Source organism: Cynara cardunculus, assembly GCF_001531365.2.
Source record: "Cynara cardunculus var. scolymus isolate 2C chromosome LG 14, CcrdV1, whole genome shotgun sequence".
NCBI classification, from domain to species: Eukaryota; Viridiplantae; Streptophyta; class Magnoliopsida; order Asterales; family Asteraceae; genus Cynara; species Cynara cardunculus.
In genome coordinates this window covers 13,832,501-13,860,053 of record NC_037541.1, presented here as the reverse complement: position 1 = coordinate 13,860,053, position 27,553 = coordinate 13,832,501, and the positions used below count along the sequence as shown (strand labels likewise).

The window sequence follows — 27,553 nt, the reverse complement described above, 5'->3', positions numbered from 1 at the left end:
CCTAGTGAATGCACATATTTATATATATATATATATATATATATATATATATATATACATAACCAATTAATTCACAAATTTTCAAACCGGCATGTACCAATTATCATGTTATCACGTAATTATTAAATCAGATAATCACGTATAAATTTACCTTGGGTAATAACCAGGATCTGGTTATCACAGTGAAAAAGTGAAAAAGTGACCTAAGGTTAATATAAAAGGTATCTTCATCATTTAGTATTTTAAGACTTTTGTTAAATTTGCTTAATAAAATAGTATAGATATATTATATGATAAAAATATTATAAAAGATTATAATAAAATAACCAAAATACCCTCGTTAGCATAACGGGTTGCCGGCTTTCATTGGCGCCGGTCTGGGGCTGTTTCTGGTTTTTCAACCTTTAGTACGGAGGATATGGTGCATTACACATGCTTTGAATACCATCCCATTTTGACCATTTTCCAAAGTCAACTATTTTCATTTTGTCCAACTTCATATTTTTGAATTAATTTGTTCAAAACTCTCGTCCCAAAAAATAAAATTTCAAATTATTTATTTATTTTTAAAATAATCTTAAACTTTTATATTTATTTATTAATCAATGATATTTTTTTGTGAAAGAAAAGTAATTTTTGTTCTAATCAGATATATGATATATCATCAACAGAGTAAACACTGACATCGCATCATCTGGTGTTTACGATGTGTTCTTGAATTTGGAGAGAAAATAAAATAAAATAAAATAAACAGAAGGAAAAGAAAATGATTTTTTTACTAATATACCCTTTAAAAATATATCATTTAATATGAATGATTGAATAGTTCTGTAATTTTAATAATTTTTTAAAATGTTTTAATTTCTTTTTTTTTCCTTTCCTCCCACATTTGAGAGGAAAGGTTTGGAAGGAAACTTATCATTATTTTTTTTTCTTTCTCTCCTAAAAAAGTTTCAATAACACGAGTTTTTTTACTTTTCTTCATAAAAAAGGTTTCGAGAACACAGCGTTAGAGACTTATCCCTGCTCAACGATGAACCTAGTGATGGTCGTAGATGTCCTTTCTTATGTGGCTTGGACACACGCCCATTGCTTCCTTGGACGAGCATCTAATCAATCGACATCAGCTACTTACCAAGCTTAAGAGTCATTTGATATCACCTCAACACTGCTTAAACAACAAGGAGGGTTTATCTTAAATACTCCAGTACCGTCAAATTTCAGTTGTCCACCCACCATCCCAACAACTTCTAAATAGGTTCTACAACCCATACAAGATTCTACGCGAGATGGAGTTGTGGCTTATGAAGTGGTGACCCTTGCTCCAGAAGCCAAAATTCATTCGGTTTTCCGCAAACAACGAATTGGCTAGCCTATGCCTTAGTACATCCGGTTCGAACTCCAAAATACATCTTGGGAACCAGAAGAGTAACCTCTAAAGAAGGGTCATTTTCAACCAAGGTTAGCTCAATTGGCAATAAAATTTAAGCCTTTAGGGCTCCTACTCATAGGTCACCAATTGGAGTCATGCAATACCACTGGGGATTTTTCTAGCTATTCTCTAAGGCCACGAGATTAGTCGATGTGCAAACAAGCTGGCATCAACACCCATATTTAACAAAAGAGAAAAGGGTCGTCCAACAACTTTTGATTCAATGGAAAAGCCACCCAGAATCGGAAGCTACTTGTGTTTTGAAAGTATATAATATTTATATACGGTAAATAGAACAAGTAAAACTCACACACCCTCCTCACCTTTAGTGAGATTTGAACCTTTGACTTCCTAAAAGGAAAAAGACTCACATACCGCTATGCCAAAGACCCTTTGGTTCTTCCAATCTCAGGTTCGGTGTTTATACACCACCAACAAAGTAAAATAAAGTGGAGTAAGCCCACCACAATGAAGGCCCAAAAGACCGACCAGAAAACCCATATGGATGAGAGATTTTTTCTAGAATAAAATAGACAATAACACATTATAGTTAGATAAGTGATTTTCCTGTCTCTTTCCTACCGTCTTTATTTAGAGAATCTGTTGGAACAAAAAGAAATTAGTCTAAAGACAGTAATCTTTATTTTCTCTATTTTGCAAAATCTGCTAGAGATGCTCATATAGAGCGCTTGTTTTTTGTTTCCAATACTCATGCAATGCAGCGAGATGTTAATTTTAATGCTTCGTTTTATATTTTGGGTCTATCGATGTTATAATACGATTTTATGTGGTTTTGAGAAAAATAAAATGTTTTTAGTTTTGAATGAAATATGAATTTGAAGATATTATAAAACTTTGAAAAAAAATAATCGATATTAGTATCAAATTAACCATTTAAAAGTTCTTGTTTTTTGTGTAATTTCTTTAATTCGATTTTTTATTATAATTTAATTGAAGTTTAATAATAAACTAACTTATTTTTGGTTTAGTAAAATAATTTTTTTTAATATAATAATTAAGTATTCTGCTGGAACTCGATAATTATTTTAATTATATTTTAGATTTTTTATATTTAAAATGATGTTTATCGTKTATTTGATTATATTTATCTGCAGTTAGTTACACGAATTCAAACATAGAGCTTTAATAAGATGTACCCGTGCACATTCTACTTGTAATCTTGAATGTTAAGTAAGATGCATCAATAAAAACAATACTTTATGCATAAAAATATGTTTTTAAGAGTTTTTGTCAAATGCTTGATAATATAGTATAGATAAGAAATATATAAATAGAGGTCGTTTCAGTTGCAAACAATGTAAAGAAATCTCAACTGTCCGTGCAGTTTATCAGATCAATATCAACGATGTAGATTGATAAGGTTTCGGAATATACTCTCAACCTTATTTGCAACTGATTTGGTATATTGCATAAAAATTCCAAAACACACAAAATCAACGGAAGCTAGACGACTCTAAATCGTCGCAGATTGTCAAGTTCCTAAAGTGGTAGACCTTGACTCTAATATCATGCGAGAATGTATGATACCCTCTTAGATTACTCTCCAAAAAGAACTTTTAGTGAGAGAATGAGGGTTCCAGAACAAATTTAAAAATGGTACGAATTTAACTGTTATAAAACTTCGACACCTATTAAAATTTGTCTGAAATAAAATGATTTAGGTGCCGTTTACTAAACGCTTACCCGGGTAAGCACCAAGTCACATTACCTTACCAGATGAATATGACAAGGACCAAGAATCTTACCCGGTAAGAATGAAGGCAAGAACCGGGAGTCTTACCCGGTAAGTGATGGTGATGACTCTTACCACAGTTATCGCTTACCGGTAAATTGTTGTATATGATGCTGTATTGGTGGACTAAATCTTACCCGATAAGTATGTAATTGTATATTTAGACATATTTTTTCTATGGAGCATCAAAACCTTTAATGCCGAACCCCACATCTCTGCTCAAGTACTAGCTTCAAATGGTCCATCATACCGAACCCATTGTCGTCATAAGTAAGGTTTTAAATGACGTTTGACGTGGTGTGACGGTGAGGTCAAACCTAAGATCTTAGGAGCCATGATGAGGCCACGACATTTTCAAGACGTGATTTATGACTGTAATCTGTATATCATATGTATAATTACATATGTAGACTGTAAATCATATAGAAACCATCTTTTTGTGTTTTTTGTACACGTAAAACGTTCTCTGATGTTTTATCATTAAACAACATTGTATAAACACTGCATGTTCACATATGTTGTTTCATCTATAAACATGTATTTATGACTTTCAGACAATTTTTATATGATTTTCCCATATACATATACATATACATATACATATACATATACATATAGGAGCAGGTTTAATTGCAAACTTAAGTTCTATCATGAAGTGAGGGACAAAAAAGATCACACGTGTCTCATATATTCATGGGATATTCATTATGAATGGTGTATCATTCATCTTAAATGTGGTAAAAATAGATTAGAAAGTAAAAAAAAAAAAACATAAGGCCTCACAAAAAAAGGTGCATCGTACCATGGCGTTCCATAAACTGACATCCGAAATAACCTCGAGCCATGGCAACCACCACAACGAGCGCCTTTAGGAACAGCGATAACGGGTCAAAATATACCGCCCTTGCACCGCAAACGGGCGATCAATATACGACAAAAACTATACGTAAAAAGTAAAAGATCAAGTTTTCTAGACACCGTTACCAACACATAGATGCAAATAAACCAAACCAAACCAAACGAGTCTAGTATATTCCACACGATATGTGGGAGCTGGAGTCCGACACATGTAAACGAATAGTAGAAACAACCGACGAGTTATTGATTCGGCTTTAAAAACCCGAATCCATCAGCATGTAAAAAACATGTAGCTGAATCGAGAGAGAAATCGAAATCATATTATGCAAACCAACACCCAAAGAAAATTTATAAGTCACAACCCAACCTCCAATATTAGTTATATATCCCATATATTACACAAACCATATGTATGTATATATATATATATATATATAGGTTCCATCCTCTTCATAATTACGATAAAGTGTCGGTGGCCAATTTCGAAGCCGACTCCGAAACTAAAAACACGTTTCAGGTCCGCCACAGAAATTCCAAAGGCTCGACCAGACGAAAACTCGAAAAATCTCATCACAATCCTATTCCCATTATCTACTAACCGTTAGCAGCAACTCCAGCTTCAAAACGACGCCAAAATCACATCATTAATTAGTTTCGAAAACTAACAGCATACTTAAGGTTACTTGATCATTATTATCAGCCAGCAGCAACGGCATCGGCCCGCGGGCTAGCGTCCAAAAGTTGACGCAGTTTTGCACCCGAATTTTGGTTATTGTTATTTTCGTACACTTCTCCGTCTCCATCGGTTCTAGCACTAGAACCGTTGTCGACTCTCGAGAGGAGGTTAGCCGTGCTTAGAGATGAGCCCTTTGGGCTGAGGCGTGGGTCTTCGGTATCTTGTTGTGCGTTCTTGAGTTTTTCCTGTCGCCAAATAACATAATTCACATGTGAATAAGACAAAAGAGATGTATATTAACAAACAAGGTCGAAATGCAACAAAGCTCGGTTTAGTTCTTATCAAGTATAACGAAGAATTTTTTCCTCATTTGATGTAACAAATTTTCAAAATTTCCTATTTCATACCCATTTTGAACGACAACCTTACTGATCTTGTAAGGATCCAAGTTTGCAAAGGTACAGCAAAGTGGACGATAAACTCGACAAGATCAGCAAGTTACAGGTCAAAATGGGTCAAAAATAGGAAATTTTAAAACTTTTTTTCATTAATTGAGAAAAAGAATATTCTTTTGTTATACTAAATAAGAACCGAGGCAAACTTCGTTGCATTTTGCCCCCAATAAAGTAATAACATAATTTGTGCATCATTAGGTCTTACAATTAGTTTGGCATTTTGAAGCTTCAGTTTCTCGGAATTGTCAGTCAACCGGTTAATCTCGGACTTAAGGGTCAGATTTTCATTAGTGAGGGATTCGACTTTTATAGCGAGTTCTTCCGCTTCCGCCTGAATAATTGGAATTTCAAACCAAATGTTTATATATATATATATATATGTATATATGTATATGTATATGTGTATATGTATATATGTATATATGTATATATGTATATGTATATATATATTACGGTTTGTACAAGTGACTTGGTTTGCAAAATATCCCTCCCCTATATATATTACTCGCATCGATAGAAAGACCGGCTGAGAACCATAAATATTTTGATAAACAGTGAGAACCAGTATATGCATTGATACATATACAATGTATGAGATTCAGTCAGTATATGCATCAATGCATATGTACATACATGCATACATGTGTGTGTGTGTGTGTGTGTATTGTAGATATGCGTTGATGAATATACTCATTGACCGAATACATATTTTGATATTGTATATGCATCAATAAATATACTGGTCTTATGGTTCTCAAAATATTTATGGTTTCTATTTGAACATTCCCCTCCCAAAATAAGTTAATTACCCTCCCCCCTCCCCTTATCCAGAAAAAGAAATTGTTGCATTTATTTTGGATCAGAAGAATTGTGTACGGATAAGATCTTAATATTCGAAAAAGATCGATCATACCTGTTTCCTTAATCTAGACCGCCTGGCAGATTCTCGATTAGATTGCTTTCTCCTCTCCCTTTTAAGTTCGCGCTCATTCTGCCATTAATTTAGATTCCAAAACGAAAGTTCAAGTTAATTATACCAAATTTCCAATGTTACTCAGGGTGCATTTGGTAAGCGAATAGGACGGACGGGGTGACAGTGAGGTAGGCAGGTGAAAGAATTCTTGAAGGTTTTAAGGTTTTATCGACACGGGTATTTTAGTAATTTACAAATCTTGTCCCATCTTCCTGACTTCTGTTCCATATTTTGTTGGGACAGAAAAAAATGGATTTTAATAAAAGGTCTTTGGCCTAGCGGAATGTGAGTCTTTGGCCTCCTAGGAGGTCAAGGGTTCAAACCTCACAAAATGTGAGGATGATGTGTGAGTTTATTTGTTCTATTTACCGTATATAAATATTATATACTTCAAAAAAAAAGAAAAAAAATGGATTTTTATGTCCCGTCATGTCCCAGTCTAATGTTTCAACAAACATGGGACAATAAGGTTTTCGTACTGTTCTACCAAACACACCACAAACAAAGATAAATGAATACGGACCTGCAACAGAGATTCGCCGGGCACCATGGCAACAGTTGCCGCTGCCATCTTAGCAGCTGTTGTGGGAGAATTCTTAAGCTCCGATTCGGAGGCCAAGTTAGCAGAGAGGGCAGCACCTACTTTACCCGAAACCTTAGGAACGGTAACAGTAAGACCAGTCACTTTCTTTGAAGCTCCGTTCACCTCGGTAGGGAAAAATTGGCCGCTTAGTGGCTCAGTCTTGCCAACTTCAGCTGCGCGGATAAGATTAGTGAAATATAAGCAAAACAGTTTCAAATAAGTGCATTTCTCCAACATCAAGTCCTATATGTATAGTTTTCAATGAATGAAAACTCGAGTAAACTGTGGCACTTACGAGCATTAGGTGATCCTTCACGACTCCTTTTCCCGCTATTTTGACCCCCCTGAAAAACATTTGAAAACCTTTAATTCCTATTGTAAAAATATGTGGAACCCCTTGAAATTTACTCTAAAAGAGCCCTTAGGGTGTGTTTGGTATGCAGGACAAAACATGACATGACAAAACAAAAACATCGTGTCCCACGTTGGTGCGACAATAGACTGCGACAAGACTGAGATGGAGACTGAGTAGGACAAAATGCAATTTTTTTGTCCCACCAAAATAAGTTGGAACAAAAATCAGGGAGCTGAGATAAGATTGGTAAATTGCTAGACTACTTATGTCAAATTAGAACCCTAAAACCTTTCATAATTCTTTCACCAGCCTATCTCATCCTCACCCATCCAGTCCCATTGGTGTACCAATCGCACCCTTGTAGAAAGAGGCGAGGTTCCTACAATACAAGTTTGATGGTCTGTGTCTAGCCGATGGGACCCCAACATGCCCCTCAAACGGAGGCTAGATGGTGCCGCCTAAAACAGAGGCGAAAGAGTGTGGTGAGTCCCTAGGTGTGGTAGACTCCGGCTCTGATACCATGTTAGGATGTGTGAAACCCCTTTGAATTCTCTCCAAAAGAGCCAACAGGTTCCTAGGTATATACAGCAACATGCCCCTCAAATGGAGGTTAGCTGGTGCCTCTAGAACCAAGGCGAAAGGGTGTGGCGAGTCCCTAGATGTGGTAGTCCGACTCTGATACCATGTTAGGATGTGTGGAATCCCTTTAATTCTCTCTGCGTTTGGTACATGACGGGACAAAACCCACTGTCCCATGTTTGGCGCAGCATGGGACAGAACAAGAACTCACTGTCCCATGTTTGGCGCGACATGGGACAGGGACAAGAACTGGGACAAGGTGGGACAGCATGGGACAAAAGAGGTGTTTTCTTGTTCCACCAAAATAGGTGGAACAAGATGGGACAAGAATGGGACAGATTCTAAAATATTACTAATCTACTCTAGTTTGACATAAAACCTTAATATGATATTTGTTATAATGGTCATCACCGCTAGTTTCGGCCGCCATCACCACTACCGGTGGTCACCGGCGGCCACCTCCACCTCCTCTTCCACTATAACTACATCGTCCACCACCTCCACAACCACCGTCCACCAAGGCCATTGCCACCTCTACCGTAGTCGACCATCGACCACCACCGTTCATTGCCACCACCACTACCGTCGTTCGCCACCTTCAACTCCTCCTCCACAACCACCATCAACAACTACCACCACCACCACTATCTTTACTACATCAACCACAACTACCATTTCATGTCCTCTATAACCGCCACCACCACCACAACTACCACCGTTGTCAACCGCCACCGCCACCACCACCACCACCACAATCTACCATCTTCATGTCCTCTATAACCAGTGTCGGCCACCGACCACCACCGCCCGTTGCCACTACTACCGTCGGCCACCACCACCACCACCACCACTACTACTACCATTAATTATATCAAAATTTTCATTCAAATTTGGTACAAATATGAAAATTATGTACAAATATTTATTCTTTAATTATTCACTTTATTTGTGTTAATTATAACTATTATATAATATTTAAAACCATCAAATAACTTTGGGGGTAGCTTGTCTATTTCTGTCCCGTCCAGTCCTAGTCGTACCAAACACCAGACATACTCCTGTTATGTTCAGTCCTGTCCCGTCCAGTTCTGTCCTGTCCAGTCCTACCCTCTTGTCCTGTCTAGTTATGTCCTGTTCAGTCCTGTCCAATTATGTCTGCATACCAAACGCTAAAAGAACCACGGGGAGGTTTCCCATGTCTGGCCAATGTGGGACTCAAACACCTACCAAGAGAATACATACATACATACATACATACATACATACATACATACATACATACATACATACATACATACATACATACATATATATATATAAATGTTAGCAGCAAAGAAGAAGTTTTTACCTCTGTTGTATTGCCATCACTTCCTTCACTAGAACCTTCGGTCTCCCCACTGTGGAAAATGTTGTATGATCAAAACTTTAACAAATTTAACTTTGTAGGTGGAAAAGGTACGTGACCTATTAGTGGATTTTCGGGTACAACCAATGAACCACATAAGAAACACAGACAAATATACCCATTTCTGGTTTGGGATATGCGCCGTGTGTGTGTTTTTGTGTATGTGTATATAATGGGAGGTTCAAATAAGAAAGCTAAATATCGTGAGTGAGAAGGGAAGGTTCATATGTGAATCGTTAAAAAGATCCATTTGAAGATACACATGTGAATCGATATGAATAATCTGTAACGTCGGTTCACATATGCATCTTCAAATAGATTTTTCAGATTTTTTCAATGATGTACATATGAACTTTTCCCTTAACCTTCCCTTCTTATCTTGAATGTAGGGTGTTTACAAGTTGGTATCATAGTATTAGTTTAAGCGAACTAGGTTATTAAAGCCTAAACTTAAACCGATAAATGTAAGAATGAAGACTTTACGGATAGGTCATGCCGAGTTCAACAAATAAGACCGAGAATATTGACAGCAACAGAAAGTTAAAGTACCTCTGGGAGTGCCCATTGTCATTTCCACCTCCAACACTATCTCCATTGCCATTGCAATTGCCTATTGACATTGCCAAACCATCAAATCCTTTCAACTTCTTCAGCAATCCACGATCAGAATTTCCCGATGACTTGGCCGGAGAATCAATGCTCATAGGACTACCAGCCTACACACTCCAAATTAAGACGAGTTTAATATGAACCACATTTCTTTAGACAAAAAGGCAATTAAAATAATCACTTTCATCACACATAAATCCAATACTGCAATCAATGTTATAAACACATTTCTATTTTACTTGGTCCCAAGATAAGTGTCTACTTTCTAATTCTACTCTTAATTATAAGAGAGAGAAATTCATTACTCCCTCCATTGTTAAGGGTAGAAAGCCATTTATTACACATTTTTGTGCCTTTTTCATTGTGGACATTTATTTTGGGACAGAGCATCTAATTTAATGATAGAAAGATTTTAGCAAATGTCATGAAGACTCACAAGAGGAACTCCGGGATGTGGATAAACACCTCCATGTGGATACATTGCCGCATAAGGCGGCATCATATGCTGAAATTACAAGTACAGATTAAGGTCGACATGATTATGACTATGATATATCTTCAACGTACTTAAATGAAGACGGTTGTGTTTGCACGGAATGATACCTGTGGTGGCCCCCACATATAAGGTGGAGGGGCATGACCAGATGCAACAGCCGAGTTGAAGTATGGTGGCATAGCCATTCTAGGGCCATAATAAGCCTGCAAAGATAAGGTTAAGGGGTTGTTTACCTTCTTTTCCATTAATCCCTGGATAGGTTAAGTTGTCTATCCGGATAAAAATGTATTGTTGTTTCTTTCTTTTTTTCCTGAATTAATGGTCTGAATGTCAGAAATGACTGTTTTACCCTTCAGTATGAATTAAGCATTGTTTGATAAATTGCTGTTTATTTTCCAAGTTAAATGATATTTCTGAATGATAAAAGAAACACAAATTTTGATGGTGAGCATAGATAGCATCGGTATGTCTTGTAAACAAAACCTGCATGGCCGCCCAATCAGGATATGCATGAACGCTGGTCTGCTGATGCTCCTGCCAGAGATAGTAATAGAATTCCATGAGCACAATACATACGATGATTGAAAGACGAGCAAAGAGCATGCCACATTAGGAAAACATTGAACAACCTAAGAATAACAATAACAATCATTGATGATCTAATCCGTCATTCTTTTATAGACCTTAAGGATTGCGCTTGGTAAGCAGACGGGTCTGGACAGGCGAGATTAAGATAGGCGGGTGAAAGAATTGTGGAAGGTTTTAGGGTCTTAATTTATTTAACATGGATACTTTAGTAATTAACCAATCTTGTCCTATCTCCCTGATTTTTGTTCCACCTATTTTGGTGCATTTTTGTCCCACTCGGTCCTGTCCGAGTCTATTGTCGCACCAAACCTAGGACAACAGGTTTTTGTTCTCTCCTGTCCCCGCATACCAAACGCATCCTAAGAGGACAACAAAAATACTATAGAAAGAACAAAGAATCCCCTCTAACAAATTGTGAAATATGAACAGTTTTTTGGAGCTTACTGGTGGAGGTGAAGATGATTTCTCGGGTTTACAAGACTTTGTCTCTTCACAGTTGCCCATGGGCAAACGCCTCAAACGGATTCAGAGAACTTGTCAACACTGTTCAATAGCCACCTACAAAGCTTGTCTTGCTATACCTGCTCGCTTGGCTACACCGAAGGATAGAAAAGTCAAGATGACAGTAAAATAAGAGAAAATCTAATAGATAGCTAGCACAAAACATTTCTTCAAATGTCCTTAGATGAGAATATTCTTCAATGAATAGATGGAATATATTCGTCGATGAATATGTTCACTTGTATTTGTATTCTGTCAATGAGTATATTCAATAATAAATATACACTAAAAAACTAGTTCCCTGGTAGTGAACCACGAAGACGATATGGTGACATGGCACCCGCCACCCCCACCACATGGAAATATTATACTTAATTATATAACCTTAAATGAGATTTTAATTAAATCCATGGCCTTTTGACAAGTATGAAGCCATTTTTCCATTAGTAGGTCAGGAGGTCATGAATTTAATAAAAAAACTCATTTAAGATCATATACCACGGGAGGTCACCTATATCGTTACAAGTCATTATTAATGTTAATCAAGACATGTCTTAATTCACTTTAAGCCTTTAAGGGTATATTGAACAATAATTATAAAAAAAACCACAGATACTATAGAAGACAGAAATACATCATTATGTAACAATCAAATCTAAAACATATTAAACCAAACAACGTTAAACAAGTCAAACATTCAACAAATACCGTAAACAGTAATGAATTGGTTTCTTACTCAAAATCATAAATTACCAAACTTCACATTTAAACCGAAATATATTGTATTTGCTTAAACGATAAAAGGATCTCATTATCATGACTTGTGTTTGAAACAATTATTTGACATGTTTTTGTAAGCAATCGACAAGTAAAACATAGACACATATACAGTTGGAACCTCTTAGAGAATAAAGGATTAATGAATGTATAGCACCATTTGCAACACATCTTGTGAAACAAGCAGGGGTGACGAAAAGAGCAGATGATGAGTGACGTTACCGACATAAGATACCTGTATTATTGGATGCATTCTCTTGATATAGTCAGAATTTGTTGTCTAGTGGTTAAAATTTTCTTTGCAGTTTTTTAATAAACTTTTTTGAAGTTTTATGAGATATGGATTTTTTTAAGTATATGAGCATGTTTATTGGACGAATAAAATTAATAATATTTCCGGAATTTTACTTTTGGAATAATTTTGGTCATGTAATTATTGGTATGAACTTGAAGATAGTTTTGTATATCGGTCACCACGTTCGATCTTCAGGGCTTCCTCAGGATAACTACGCCGAGGTAATTACTAAGTAGTCAATCTTTCATACATCCCCCAGATCCCCCAAGTTTTTCTTTTGAATTATTTCAAATCGAATTCGAGCAAATTAGTTTTACATTATCAACCAAACAAGCTTTGATTTCACTTCATTCTTTCTAAACATATCTTCTTAATTACTTTCCCAAACCAGCAAAGTCTTGATATGGGGATCTATTAATCTTGATCCATAACAACAGGGACAACAAAATTAGAAAGAAAAGAAAAAAGGTATTACATCATTTTGTCCTTTCCCATGATCCACATCAAAGGAGGAGAAAGTAACAAAGCACCATCCCCACCAAAGTCCAAGATAACCTAGCAACCAATTTACAAAACTATCCTTGAATTCATACCAATAATTACATGAACCAACATCATTCCAAAAGTAAAACTCCGTTCATATTAGTAGTTTTATGCATCCAATAAACATCCTCATATACTTTTTTTAAGCCCATATCTCATAAAACTTCAAAAAAATATTATTAAAAAATCCATGGCTAAAATTGCAGGTACTAGACAACAATTTCTGACTATATGAACACAATGCTTCCAATAATATAAAATACTTTGTTCTAATCTTCCAGTTACGATCGATTCATGTTTAGTATTCCCAATTCTCATTTCTGATCTCCATCTCTCTCTCTCTCTCTTTCTCTCTCTATAAACACACATACTTTGCTCAAAAATTCAATCAATATACTCGTAAAACAACATGAAATCAAAGAATCGAAGCTAAAATCGACATAAAATTAAAAACGAGAACAATAAATGCAAGAACTTCTACTCCATGACTTATATATAAAAAAACACATGAAATTATGAACTAAAAACGAATCGAATTCCGATTTCCTGAAGCTAATTGTCTACTATTGAACACTTAAGAGAAGAAAATTAAACGAAAAGAAAGCATACCTGAGAATTTGAAGAAATTTTCAGAACTCCATTTTCTCTCTCTCTCTAGATTTTCTCTCTCTAAAATGAGGGAGGAGAAGAGGGAGGGGGAAAGAAGTGTGGCTTTTTTTGCAGCATGTAGAGAGAGAAAGAAGAAGAGAGAGAGAGAGAGCGCCAAGGCAACAGTCCACGTCACCAGACACGTGTTCGTGCGTTAAATTTTGCACTCTCTGTCTCATTAATAATATAAGAAATTAATAACAGAAAACGAAATTAATAAAAATAATCTAAAAGTTGTTTGTTTATCTCTTAATAGTTCCATTAAAAGATAATATTTGAATCGTTAATAGGTGAATTTTGTTTGATAAAAAAAAGTTTGTCTCTTAATGGTTCTAAACCCTCTGAATGATTTTGTATCATGAATCTCCCTTAACCATTAAGAGCCCTAATTTCATCTATCTACGGAGGTGCCACTTACGGACCTGGTGAAAACTAAAAAAAATGTTTTTAGCTTCTCCGTATGTTACGGAGGTGCCATTTGTGAAGGTCGGGATATTTTGGAAATCTCTAAAGAAAAAAGTTGATTACCGGCAATTTCAACTGATCCCATATAAAATCCGTCTTAAATGACACCATGTAAGGGAATATCTTTGGAAGCGACTGAGACTAGTAGGGGGTATGGATCGAACCCGGGTCCTGTCTTGTATTTAGGCAAAGTCAACCCCACTTTATATCAAGTGATGGGTTATTTGGTGGTTGCTGAATGGTTTGGTGCAGACTTATTAAGAGACGTTAATGATATACAAAATGAAATATAATTATTTGATAATTACTTAAAATGAAATTAGAGTGTTGAATGGTTAAGGGAGGCACAAGATACAAAATAATTCAGTTGATTTTAAAACCATTAAAAGACAGATTTTTTTGTCAAACAAGATTCACCTCTTAATAATTCAAATATTGTCTTTTAATAAAACTATTAAGAGATAACTAACGATTTGAAATGGGGTCAATTAATAAATTCATAGTTCAAAACTTCAAATAATAACCGCATCTGGCCAGACCAATTGTTTTCACGAGAAAAAAGTATTTTAGACGTTCTACAGAAGTCATACTTATTTCATTCTAAAGAACACTTACTTTCTGTTAGTAGATAACTTACAAGAAATATTGCATTGTTATGTGACCCTGTAATAATAATTCAGTAAAAAAAAGATTTAGATCAGTGTAATTAACTGTTAGTCAAACGTTTTTATGAAGCTACAAACTTATTTAGACTTTGTGATTTCTTGAGTTCTGATGGAAATGATTTGAATTTTCAGAAGAAATTGCCAACAATAATAAATATAATTAATTATAGCAGTATAAAACCAGATTCAGTTACTTGTGTAGACAGTTTTGTTAAACTAACAATATTGATAGGTATGTTATGTCTTTTTAAAAAAAAAAAAAAATTGTTAAAAAATTAACAATATAAAAAAATTTTGTTAAAAAATGGTGGTGTCTGATTGGTTTAAGTTTGGGTTCCAAATGTCAAAAAATTGTCTAAAGGTCTCATGTTCAAATCCAAAGAGGAATAAAAATCTCCTTGTAGCCACGGAGGTTCAAATGCGGTGACTTCGAGTTACCGCAAAGCAGGTGGTCACTCTGGGATTAGTCGGCTCGCATAACGAGTTTGATATCCAGGTTAATAAAAAAAGCATATACATATTCGTATTAATTATATGTCTCGTTCGTATTTTATCTGGCATCTTGCACCAGACGGTAAATGTTATCTTCAACATGAAAAATTCTAAGTCAAGAAAGTGAAAGTGACTAAAGACTTTATGACAATACGGTTTCCAATTATATAAAACTTATCAAGAAAAATGTTGACGTGATTTACATATCGATTTTATTTATTGGTTGCTTTTTTCCCAATTTACATCGACGAAAAAGCTTCAACATCAAGGTGTCGGTTTTCTGCCGCTGATATCCTAACCATCCATCTGCTATCAGACAACATTAATTAAATAATACTTTTCGTAAGTGTAAAAAATTATTGTAATCGTAATCAGTAATTTAATTTGATGATCTACAAACACACCAGATAAGATGTCTTGGTCAACTTCCGTCAACCGTCATCGACCAGCATGTCAAACCTTAGCAAAAGGGTATTCAATAGGTTGGGTTGATCGAGTTGAAGACATTTGAACAATTAAACCTAATGTATGCGGTTTGAAAAATCTTAACTCAACCCAACCCAAACCGTATGAGTAGGTCATGTTGATATTTTGGTATATTAAAGTATCATTTTAACATTGAATATGTTATTTCTCTACTCATAATTTATTTTTCATCATCAATCATTTGATACAATTCTTACATATATCACATTCAGTTAATTTTCTCAATTTACATATATATGTTCACAGTTACTGAGCATATATATGAATGAATTATATAGAGATGTGAAAAGATTGAAAATATATGTATATTAAAAGCGTACGTGATACTTTAATTGTCTAATGTATATATTAATAAACATTCAACAATCATATTAAATCCAACAAATAAGATGATATCGGGTTCATCGAGTTGGGTTAGGTTCAAATAATAGTAACTTAACATCAACCCAATACATATGGTTTGAAAATTTTACAACTCGATTAGACGTCGAGTTGCTTCAAGTTGAGTTATTTCGTGTCGGGTTGGATTGATCAGGTTTTTGAGCACCCATATCCTAAAGTAAATAATCTAATTGTCAAGCCACCAATTAATGTTCATGGGGAATAGAAATCTCATTTTCACCATGTTCGAATACAGGGGTTGTCAAAGCCCCTGCAGTCATAAAAGTTCTCTTGCGATAATTCCAAACCATTCATGATCGTCTGGGGATCAGTCGATTCATATAAGCTGATCCGAAAATCCACAGTTACCTAAAAAAACAAGGGTGTGCATCATGTTATAAACAGACCAGAACAAACTGAAAAATCTAAACCAGAATATAAAAATCAGTAAACCGATTTGTTACCGGTTTCATCCCTAACAAGACCATAAACTAAGTATGTATTTGATTTTTTTTATATATGAAATAAATAAAATCAACAATAAAAAATTAATTTTATTGGTTCAGATCAAATTTATCAGTTCAGACCATTTTAATTGATCTGAACTGATTTTATTGTTGATCTGAACTGATTTATTGTTGGATAAAAAAATAAGCGAGTTGAAGCAATGAATTATGCAGCGGGAAAGGTGGTGGTTGAGCTGGCCCATTGGTATCGTGCTGGCCGTTTTTTTATTTGTTTTTGTTATCTTTTTATTAATATACCAAGAATTTTCACTTTACCCCTTTCTATTATCTATGATTTACATTTTGGTCCATCAAACTTTTTGTTTTCACAATCTTGCATGCATCAAGAATTTTTTTAGATAAACATCGGGAACGAGCACATGATTCACACTTTGGGTTGATAGTAGCATATTGTTATGTGAGGGTGTCGGGTCAAGGATCCCGTTGTGTAAAAAACTGTCGTTTTAAATGTATATTTTCGTTCATGTTTTATCTGTTAAAAAGTTGAATGACTGTAATGTTATGGATTTTAGACGAACCATCATCGGGAATAGTAAATCATCTGTTAAATTATATTTAGCAGTAAAGTGTGCCATCTCTTGAATCTATGATCGCCTTTTTCATATGAGTTTTGACCTTGAAAAGCTATCGAATGAATGTGCAATGTAATAATATGAACATCATTTATGTAGGCAAAAATTTGATCACTGACATCTCAATTGATCGCACATGGAACCCGTATCTAAGGATACCAATAAGCGGGAGGGCATTTTTTGACTGACTCAACGGCTCAAACTAGCAGAAGGTCTCAGATCGAACCACATGATATGTACTGTATTTGGACAAAGTTGTCTCGCCCCTTATAATTATGATCATCATTTATAAGTTATATATAACTTATGAGATACTTCATGCAAGCTCATTCTTCAACCTTCAAAAACCCTTGAAAGCTATTTTTTTAATAACTTGGATATCCAACTCGTTATGCGAGCCGACTAATCCCAAGGCGATCACATGCTTTGCGGATAGCCCGGAGTCACCGTATTTGAACCTCCGTGGTCACAAGAGGATTTTTATTCCTCCTTGGATTTGGACAAGAGACCTCCAGGCACTTTGACCTTTGGATCCCAGACTCAAACCAATTAGACACCACCCTTGTGGTTGAAAGCTGTGTTTTGTAACTATCATATTTGTAGATTTTTACCAGTTAACATTAAACCCGTATAAAATTACTCATTTTGATATATTGTGGTCATCTTGTACTTGCATTTGAACAAGCGTAACATTACAACTATAAATACTATAGTTACAAATCTACAATAAGAAAATATAACATCCCTGTTAATACAGTGTTAGACCCAAGATTTTTGTCGAGCGGATGCACCTCAAAAGTCCGCAAAGTCATCTGATGTGTTTTAGTCAAGTTTCACCATTGATAAAAGAGCTTTTAAAGCTTTTTGGTTGATTCCCAGTACTTCTTTCAGGGTTTTTTTTTGTTGATGCTTCTTATATTTTCTGATATCCCGGAGCACCCCTTAAAATTTAGCAGATACAACTTTCATAACTCAAAAAAAAATTACTACTTGCAAAAATAAGACGAGTGGTTGCATAAGAGTCCGCTCATAAATACATAGGTCCGTCCCAACTTGACGATCAGACTTGTATTTTTTGTTTAACACGAATATATACAAAATAAAACTGTAATAAATAATCTAAACTACTGAATCTACAACTACGCTTGTTAAAATTATTTAGTACAGTTAACCAGTCAGTTTAAATCGTCGTCACAAGTGTAGTTTCCAATGACCAAAGACACCCCAACTTTCCAAAAGAAAAAGGGCCCATATGTCATATTGTGAAAGTTAGAGGGGAAGAATTATCAAATAATAAACTAAAAGGATGTAACATGATTAACTCAATTAAAGTGGCGGAGCAAAGTGCGAACAATCATATTTGTAGAATACTCAACGTCATGATCCACCGTACACGTGTTCCAATCATAACCAACATACACGTCGTGAAGGATTGGACAACTAGCTCAACCAGTCATGTGGCTGACGTGGTCGTTCTACGTTACATTAAATTAATTCAATGTTAAATTAAAATAATTACGTCATCAATAAACTATAATCTATAAAACGTTTCACGTCCGCATGCGCCATTTCACTTAAAATTACGATTTTATCCATATATCTTATTAAAAGGTTTTTGAGATATTTTTGGATTTTTTAATGAATTCATCAAATTTAATTAATTTGGTGGAAAATAAATAAATAAATTCGTATTATAATTTTTTAATAGATAATCAATGGAGTCGATAAATTTTTTAATTAAAAACCGAATATTTTAAATTATTTTATTTAATATATTTAAATAATAATTAATTAATGGCTTTCATAGTAAATATATGTAATATTAAGAGGGTGTGTGGGATTGCTTATTTAAAACAACTTATGTTTTTTTTTTTGTAAAAGTGCTTATTAACTTATGTGGTATCAAACCGGAGTTTTGTAAAAAGTGTTTGGATTAACTTATAGTGGTACTAAAAAGCAATAAGCTGATAAGTTGTTTTTTAGTGTTTGGCAAATTTTGCTTATATATGTAAAATGACCAAAAAAAGACACTCTTCCATATTATTGACAAAAATTTATATCAATAAGATTAATAATTTATATCAATAAGATTAATAATTAACAAACATTAATAAAACAAGGTTAAAATAGTAAACTAGTAATAAACAGTTTTTCATAAGTCATGAAGGATTAACTTATCAAAAACTGCTTATTACCGGTTTGGCACCGGTATAAGCAGTTTTATTTTTTCTCATCCAAACACTAGCATTTAGCTTATCACCGGTGTCAGACTGAAATAAATCAAAAAACACCTAAAATAAGCAATCCCAACACCCCCTAATTAGAGCTGGTTAACGTAGACCAACTTGTTTTCGTGAGACCAAAATAACACTGAAATTTCACAACAAAATATTGTGAAAATATAAAAAAATACTGAACTTTCACAAAATAACAGGAGTCAAGGTCGGCCAAAGATTTGCAAATAAAAGTGCTAATACCTTTCTCTATTTCTTTTTCCAAGTGCAGGATAACCCCAAGGGGTGTATAGAGTTCTATTACTATTAATGGGTGGCTCCACGATTTCTTATGGGATTGACGTGAGGGGGCAGGGATGGCTATATTTCACGCTCTGTAGGATTTAAACCTACGACATCGGGTAACGTGTTAGCTACAACACCGCACGGGTCAATACGCACAACGCCTAGTATCCATTTTCATTCCTTAATTGAACCAAACATAATCAATGATAATCATTTTCGGTCATTACTTTCTAATACACCCAATCAAACACAGCCTTGTTTGTTTACCTCTTAATGGTTCCATTAAGAGGCAACCTCTGAATCGTTAAGAGGTGAATCTTGTTTGGCAAAAAAAAATGTTTCTTAATGGTTCTAAAACCCTCTGAATGGTTTTGTATCCTGATATTCCTTAACCATTAAGATCCATAATTTCATTGTACACAATTACCAAACAATTATATTTCATTTTGCACTATATCATGAGAGCCTCTTAATCATTCTCACCAGTTAATCATTCTGCGTCAACCATTCAGCAATTGTCAAACAGCCCCTTAGTGTTATTTATATAGACTTACGGGTCTCACGAAAACAACCTGATCTCACATAAACCCAAGTTCATATTAACTTATTATGAAATTAAATCAGATAAAATGTTGACACATACATCAACACGATGTGTTTTGACCTAAGGTAAAATTTACGGGGTTTGATATGTTATTCAATCAGCTTAATCTGTTATTTTATGATCTAAATATTTATATACATAAAATATTTCATATTGTGAATCAATTAATACAATTACTCGATAATTAAGAAAATTAAAATTTATGGAGTGTTTAATTGCATTATTATTAATCAATGCTTATATATGTATTTGAACGTGTTTATTAATTTATTTTACGGAGTTTGAACATTGAGCTTTAGGGGCCTTTTTGGCAATTGCTGAATGATTTGGTGTAAAATGATTAAGTGGTCAGAATGATTAAGAGGCTCTCATGATATAATGCAAAATGAAATATAATTGTTTAGTAATTGTATACAATGAAATTAGAGCTCTTAATGGCTAACGGAGATCCAGAATACAAAATCATTCGGAGGGTTTTAGAACCATTAAGAGGCGGACTATTTTCCAAACAAGATTCACCACTTAATGATTCAGAGGTTGCCTCTTAATTGAACCATTAAGAGGTAAACAAACAACCTTATGGGTTGTTTGGCAATTGCTGAATGATTTTGTGCAGAATGGAAAAGCTGTTGGAAGACGAGCTGCTGGAAGACGATAGGAAGCGAGGAAATACGAGCTGCTGGAAGACGGTGATCGGAAGAGCTGTTGGAAGACGGCGACCGGAAGAACGACGATCGGATGTGGGGAGAGGCGATGTGAAGGAAGGGCTGTGTATAGAGGGCAAACTTGGAAAAAATAAANAGAATGGAAAAGCTGTTGGAAGACGAGCTGCTGGAAGACGATAGGAAGCGAGGAAATACGAGCTGCTGGAAGACGGTGATCGGAAGAGCTGTTGGGGGGGGGGGGGACGGAGACCGACGATCGTGGGGGGTGAGAGGCGATGTGAAGGAAGGGCTGTGTATAGAGGGCAAACTTGGAAAAAATAAATCTGAATGGTTTAGTGAAGACCTGGACACAAAATGGTTAAGAGAGTTATGTAACCATTAAGAGGCTTATTTTTTTTTCGCCAAACAGTCATTATCTCTTACCAATTAAGAGGTATTAAGAACCAAACAAACAGTCCCTTAGTCTTCTAGGAAATTGTGTGTATACAATCATAAGTTATAAACTTGAATATTAAGAAGGGCAAATTGCATGAAAATGTAACGTACTTTAACTTGATTTTTATTTTGAATAATGTACTTTCAGAACTTTCATTTTAGTACCTACAGTGTAAAGTTTTAAACATTTAAGTACCGATCATATACGTTAATTAAACTCACTACAAATAAAGAAAATAATGTATTTGATATGAATATGATAGTTTACATCTTTGAACGTTTAAATAAAAAAGCTCTAAAGTGTTTTTTTATCAGATTTTTGTTGGACTGAAAATGATGCTAAGAAAAATCATTTGATGTCTACTGATCGGAAGAAGAAGAATGATCGATCAGGCCCCAGAGGAGTAGTACAGTTGTTTAAGGCGGTGTACTTATAAAAACAGACTATGAGTCGAATTTAGTGGTACTCGTGTACGGATTACAGTTACGTAGAGGATCGAGCTCTTTGTGGTGTGCACTGACCCACCTACCGAACAGTTTTATACCCGATTTGATACTCTTTAAACAGGGCAGTGTAGGTTGCCTAGTGATTGCCGGTTACAAACACTTTACGTTAAAAAAATTCAAGTCGGAAACGTATATATTTTGATTCAGTGGTATTTGATCAACTGTGTAGACTGAGTGGTTATAATTTGTAAGGTAAAGTATAGTGTTAATGTGAGGTGCATCCGTAGATTTTATCTGATTATGTTCTAAAAATATATAATTTTAGAAAGTCGAATAATATTATAACGCCAGGTTGGTAATATTTTGCTTTTTGTTCTTTTAACGATACCGAAGTCATAAAATCTATTCGGATTTACGAATTAAGAGGCCGTTACTATGCACTTATCTAGTTAGTGATTACCGGTAAAAATTCAATACTATCACAGTATCACTTACTTATCGAATAAGATTTTAGTCTACTAAAATAGCATTGTGTATAACAATTTACCCGGTAAGTGCTAACCATGATAAGAGACGTCGCACTCACTTACATAGTAAGACTCTTGGTCTTTGTCTAGCTCTTACCGGGTAAGATTCTTGCTCCTTATCATATTCATCCGGTAAAGTAATATGACTTGGTAAGCGTTTACTCGGGTAAGTATTTGGTAAACGATCCCTAATTCTCCGTTTTATTAGTTTTGTCTCGTAAATAAGTCAAACAGATGGAATTATACAAAGCAGTGGGATCAAAGTCAATAGATTTGACTTGTTAATTATGGTACATCACAATCTCGATACAAATTAAAATGAAAAACATCTCAAACAGTGACGTTATTTTGACATATAACCAAACGATCAAACTTGAAACCGACATGTATAGTTTGATAAACTTTAGTTATTCATTAACCCTACAAATATGAAGCATGTATAGATTTTTCAAGCGGAATTAAGAATTGCAGCCAAGAAAGGTGAAACTGTTGCTAGTGGTGCTTACTGTTTGATTTTGTCGCTCAGTAAAATTTATAAGATCTGTTTGATAAAATTCTGAAATAAATCGATCAAGATTACACATATATAAATATTCAAAATCGTATTTAATCCTACCCAAGATTAGTATTTAAAATATATATTTTGTAAATAATTTTAATAGTTATTGTTTTTACGCGTATACTATTTAGGAGGTGTTTGTGATTGCTTACAAAAACAACTTATTGACTTATTTCGGTGTGATACCGGTAATAAGCACGTAGTGAATGTTTGGATAAACAACTTATACCGGTGCCAAACCGGTAATAAGGAGTTTTTGAAGAAGTTAAACTTTTATGACTTATAATAAGTTGGTTAGTGCTTTTGTACAAAAACATAATTTGTTTCAAATAAACAATCTCAAACACCCCTTTAGAGTAAACTACAAATTTAGTCTCTTGTGGTTCGTCAAAAACAAAACTTTTCGTCTCTAAAATTTCAAAATTACAATATGATTTTATGTGATTTGCAAAAACGTTTGAATTTGGTCTTTCCTTCTAATGGCGTTAAAAAATTCCATTAAATAAGGGGCATTTTTGTCAATTTATCAAAAAAAAATTAATCTGATCAAAATGGATTTTGTCATTTTGGTTTTTGATTGGGTAAAAGCGCGAAGAACAAATAAAAGACGAAAATGCTTCATATTTAATAGAATTTTTAACGGCCGTTGGGAGGGACAAAATCCATACGTTTTTGTAAGCCAATGGCCAACTTGTAATTACGAAACCGTAAGAACAAAAAATGTTGTTTTTGTCAAACCACGTCAACCAAATTTATAGTTTACACTAATATTTATTATACATTTTGATTATATATATATATATACTAGAAGAGTCACGTACAATACAGCGAGATACATCTCGATTTTAATATTATTTTTTGTCTCAGTTAATGTTATAATACGGTTTTACGTGGTTTTAAGAAAAAAAAATATTTTTATTTTTGAATAAAAATTAACTATTAAAATATATCATAAACAAATATTGATATTGGTACCAAACTAACTATTTAATTTTTTTTTTTTGTGCATTTCTATATTTTTTAATTATTTTTGGTTTAATAATAAATTTTTTTATAAAGATAATAATTAACTATCTTGTTAGAATTGAATGATTATTCTAATTATATTTTAAATCTTTTATATTTAAAATAATATATTTATCCTCTATTTGATTATTTTTATCTGCAGTTAGTTATACGGATTCAAACATGAAACTTTAATAAATTATATTTATACACAATTTACTTGTAATCTTGAATTTTAAATAATATACATTAATAAATAATACTTTATGTATAAAAAAATAATTTTTAAGAGTTTTTAACTACTTATTTATAAAATTTAAAAATATCGATTTTAGAAAATTATAAAAAATAGTTTGAAAAATATTAATTCATTTGTACGGGAAAAAAGGATGGTAGGTGGGGTCCGGTTGTCAATTTATCCGACGCGGAGAGCACACCGTGTCTGACGCATGATGTTTGACTTCAAGCCAAAGCCCACCAACACCAAACTTAATCCCACCCGTTCATTTGCTTATGCTGATTCAGCACTCTTTCTATCCCAACAAACCACCACGTGTTACCCCACCAATGGTTGATTTCTAACACATAGTTTATAAATTAAATTACAAATTTGGTCCCTATGTTATGTTAAAAGTTTTAAATTTGGTCCTGTATCCTCGTTTATTACAAGATAAGCCTCCAAGTTTGTACTTTGTTTCGGATTTGATCCCTCACGTTAACATCATCCACTATGTTTGTTTACTACAGGGGTATTTTCATCTCTGCAGCTCATAGTTTATTTAGGTTTTTGATTTTATGTTTTTTTTTCATTTTTGGTCTGATGCAACTGCCAGAGCCCCGTATTTTACCAGCGGGGGTACCGAGAGTTTAGAGTTTGTACTGCAAAGTGGTTGGAATGAAATTGTATTAAACTATTATAGTAGATTGCTGATGTTCTTCATTCTTCACGTGAAGAACATTTAACCAAAGATATAAGAAAAAACATTAAAATGGATGAAAATGACAAAAGACAAAAACGCCCTCATAGTTAACGAACATAGTAAACGGCTGTTAGGGTAAAAAACCAAATCCAAAACAAAACGTAAACATGAAGGATTATTATGTAATGAAGATGTAGAACCAATTATGTAACATTTAACATACTACAAGGACCAAATATGTAATTTACTCTACTTTATATTATCCTTTTAAAATTCATTAAATCAGTTTAATTAAATTTTAAATTAATCAAAATAATAATAATAATAATAATAATAGTCATCAAATTTAACCTTTTATGTAATCAAAGGGACATTGAAAAAAATCGAATTTTTATTTTTAAATAAAAAATAAATGTTTATTTTATTTTATTAAATATAAATTAATAGCTACCAAACCTGTATAAAATGGAGGAATTACAAAATAACTGATTAAAGTATAACACCTGTACGTATAACTAAATAACCAACACGAATATGGGGTTATTTCATATCTTGATTCTGAAGCTGCATAAGACCTAATTATATGCGATTATACTGAACAAAGCTACAAAAATACCAACTGAAATCACCATTAAAAAGTCTGAATATACTAAATAAAACGAAAACATCAGTTCTGGAAATAACAAAATCCCAGTCGTTAAAATACTGTACCACCTCAACGTGTATGTCGTAGCACTGTCTCGTTGTTGTTTGAATCCTTGTCGTGAAAGTACTATACAAGATATCAATTTCCAAACCTTAAAACGGAAAGATGATGAACGGAAACATCTGGGCATAAACAATGCTTCCTCTATTTATGGCATAAATATACCGAAATACCAGCATTTGATTGTGTCCCCGAGACAGCAAAATGAAGTGAGACCTCTATAAATATATCCATGCACGAAAAATCAAAAGTAATGGATTTAAACCGATTGAAAATCATACAGAAGAAGTTGATATCAGGAAAAAAAACAAGTTAATATAAAGGTTTAATCGTCAATCAAAAATACTGATTGCGAGCCACTGATTCATTTACATGACATTAATGGTTAGTTGTTGATAACTTTTTGTCGTGACGTTAGTTCCATTTCGTATTGTTCAAGATATCCTGGTTTTTCAGGAACGGTAAATGACGTCTTAATGACAGACGTAGACAATGATTCTTGGATTCTGTTTGGCTTCCGTTAAGGTTTTGGGAACATGTCAAAATCATCTAATGAAAGCATCTCATTCAAAAATCAGATAGGAATATGAATATGGTCCTGTTCTAAGTATTTGGTAACGAGTTATCAACAACATTCTATCATTACTTTATTGATTTGAAAGTAAACCAAATCATCTAAGTTTACAAATACTTTGAATTATCAGATATTATTGAAAAACTTATCAGTATCATAAAAAACTACATAATATAATTACTCTCAAAATATAAAGTGGAACCATGAAATAGAATTATAACATAACTAATTTAAGGGTTGTTTGACAATTGTTGAATGGTTTGGTGCAGAATGATTAAGTGGTCAGAATGATTAAGAGACTCTCATGTTATAGTGCAAAATAAAATATAATTGTTTGATAATTGTGTACAATGAAATTAGACTCTTAATGGTTAATGGAGATCCATGATACAAAATCATTCAGAGGGTTTTAGAACCATTAAGAGACATATTTTTTTTTTGCCAAACAAGATTTACCTCTTAACGATTCAGAGGTTGTCTCTTAATGGAACTATTAAGAGGTAAACAAACAACCCCTTATACTTTATTTGAATCAATATTTTATATTTATTTATTTGTTCGATATGTCGACTGTTAATGTTGATAACATAATATATATATATATATATATATGTATGTGTGTGTGTGTGTTTTTTTTTTTTTTACAGTCTTTCGCTTTCAAGCCTGTATCATATACAACATCAGTATCAAGTGAGAAGGTAAACCACGACAAAGATAGCTTGTTCTGTATCCAAACATTATTCGTATATTCTTTTATAAATAAATTATAAGTTATACGTTGTTCTTTTTTAACTGGACATACAAATTTAATAAAAAAAATAATTGTTATTTAATCAAATGATAAAATATTTAAAGTTTATATAATTTTTTTCAGGTTTAATTTAAATAATTTTAAAAATGGTATTAAACCCTAATAAAATGATAATTAATAGGAATAAAAAGAATATTTTGTAATCAATCAACCAGTTTTAATACATAAGAATCGTATAGAATCTCAGACATTATTTTAAACGATATAGATCTGATATCCGTTCTCTTATGCACATAAATCAGTATATGCAACCACAAGGGTGGTGCCTGATTGGTTTGAGCTTGGCTCAAAAGGTCAAAAGTACAGGAGGTCTCAGGTTCAAATCCAATGAGGAGTAAAAATCCCCTTGTGGGATATCCAGGTTAATAAAAAAAATCAGTATATGCACACTTTTAATTACAGGAAGTTTCATTATTTTATCTCGAAACGCATACCATATACTTGCTGAAGGACATGCCACAACCACCGTGAATGCCATAATGTATACAAACTTCAATAGCTGTGGCATGCCAAACTTGTGTTATATGCAAAAAAAATCATGTAAAATCGAACTAGTTAGGGATGGAGTCAAAGAGAGGTCAGCAGGCGAAGTCGTCTATTTTTATGAATTCGCAGTATACACAATTGCAATCAGTACCATGAATGGTCCTACAGGACTGATCAGTCA

The 27,553-nt window shown here is 33.7% G+C and overlaps 1 protein-coding gene across 2 annotated transcripts; it reads right to left on the bottom strand.

Annotated features, from left to right (window-relative positions):
- Window positions 1–4,337: 4,337 nt before the first annotated feature.
- LOC112526969 (common plant regulatory factor 1-like) lies at window positions 4,338–13,528 on the bottom strand. 2 transcript variants are annotated; one of them, XM_025137425.1, is made up of 12 exons: window positions 13,488–13,528; window positions 11,207–11,355; window positions 10,658–10,708; window positions 10,282–10,377; window positions 10,115–10,183; window positions 9,619–9,785; window positions 9,013–9,061; window positions 7,026–7,074; window positions 6,671–6,903; window positions 6,088–6,165; window positions 5,380–5,505; window positions 4,338–4,964 (listed from the first exon to the last, which is right to left on the bottom strand). In XM_025137425.1, exons 2-12 carry the CDS (start codon window positions 11,264–11,266, stop codon window positions 4,740–4,742), a joined length of 1,203 nt encoding a protein of 400 aa, XP_024993193.1. In that variant the 5' UTR covers window positions 11,267–11,355; window positions 13,488–13,528; the 3' UTR covers window positions 4,338–4,739. The 2 variants fall into 2 exon arrangements, with proteins under 2 accessions (XP_024993193.1, XP_024993194.1); XM_025137426.1 differs by lacking the exon at window positions 5,380–5,505.
- Between the last annotated feature and the right edge of the window lie 14,025 nt (window positions 13,529–27,553).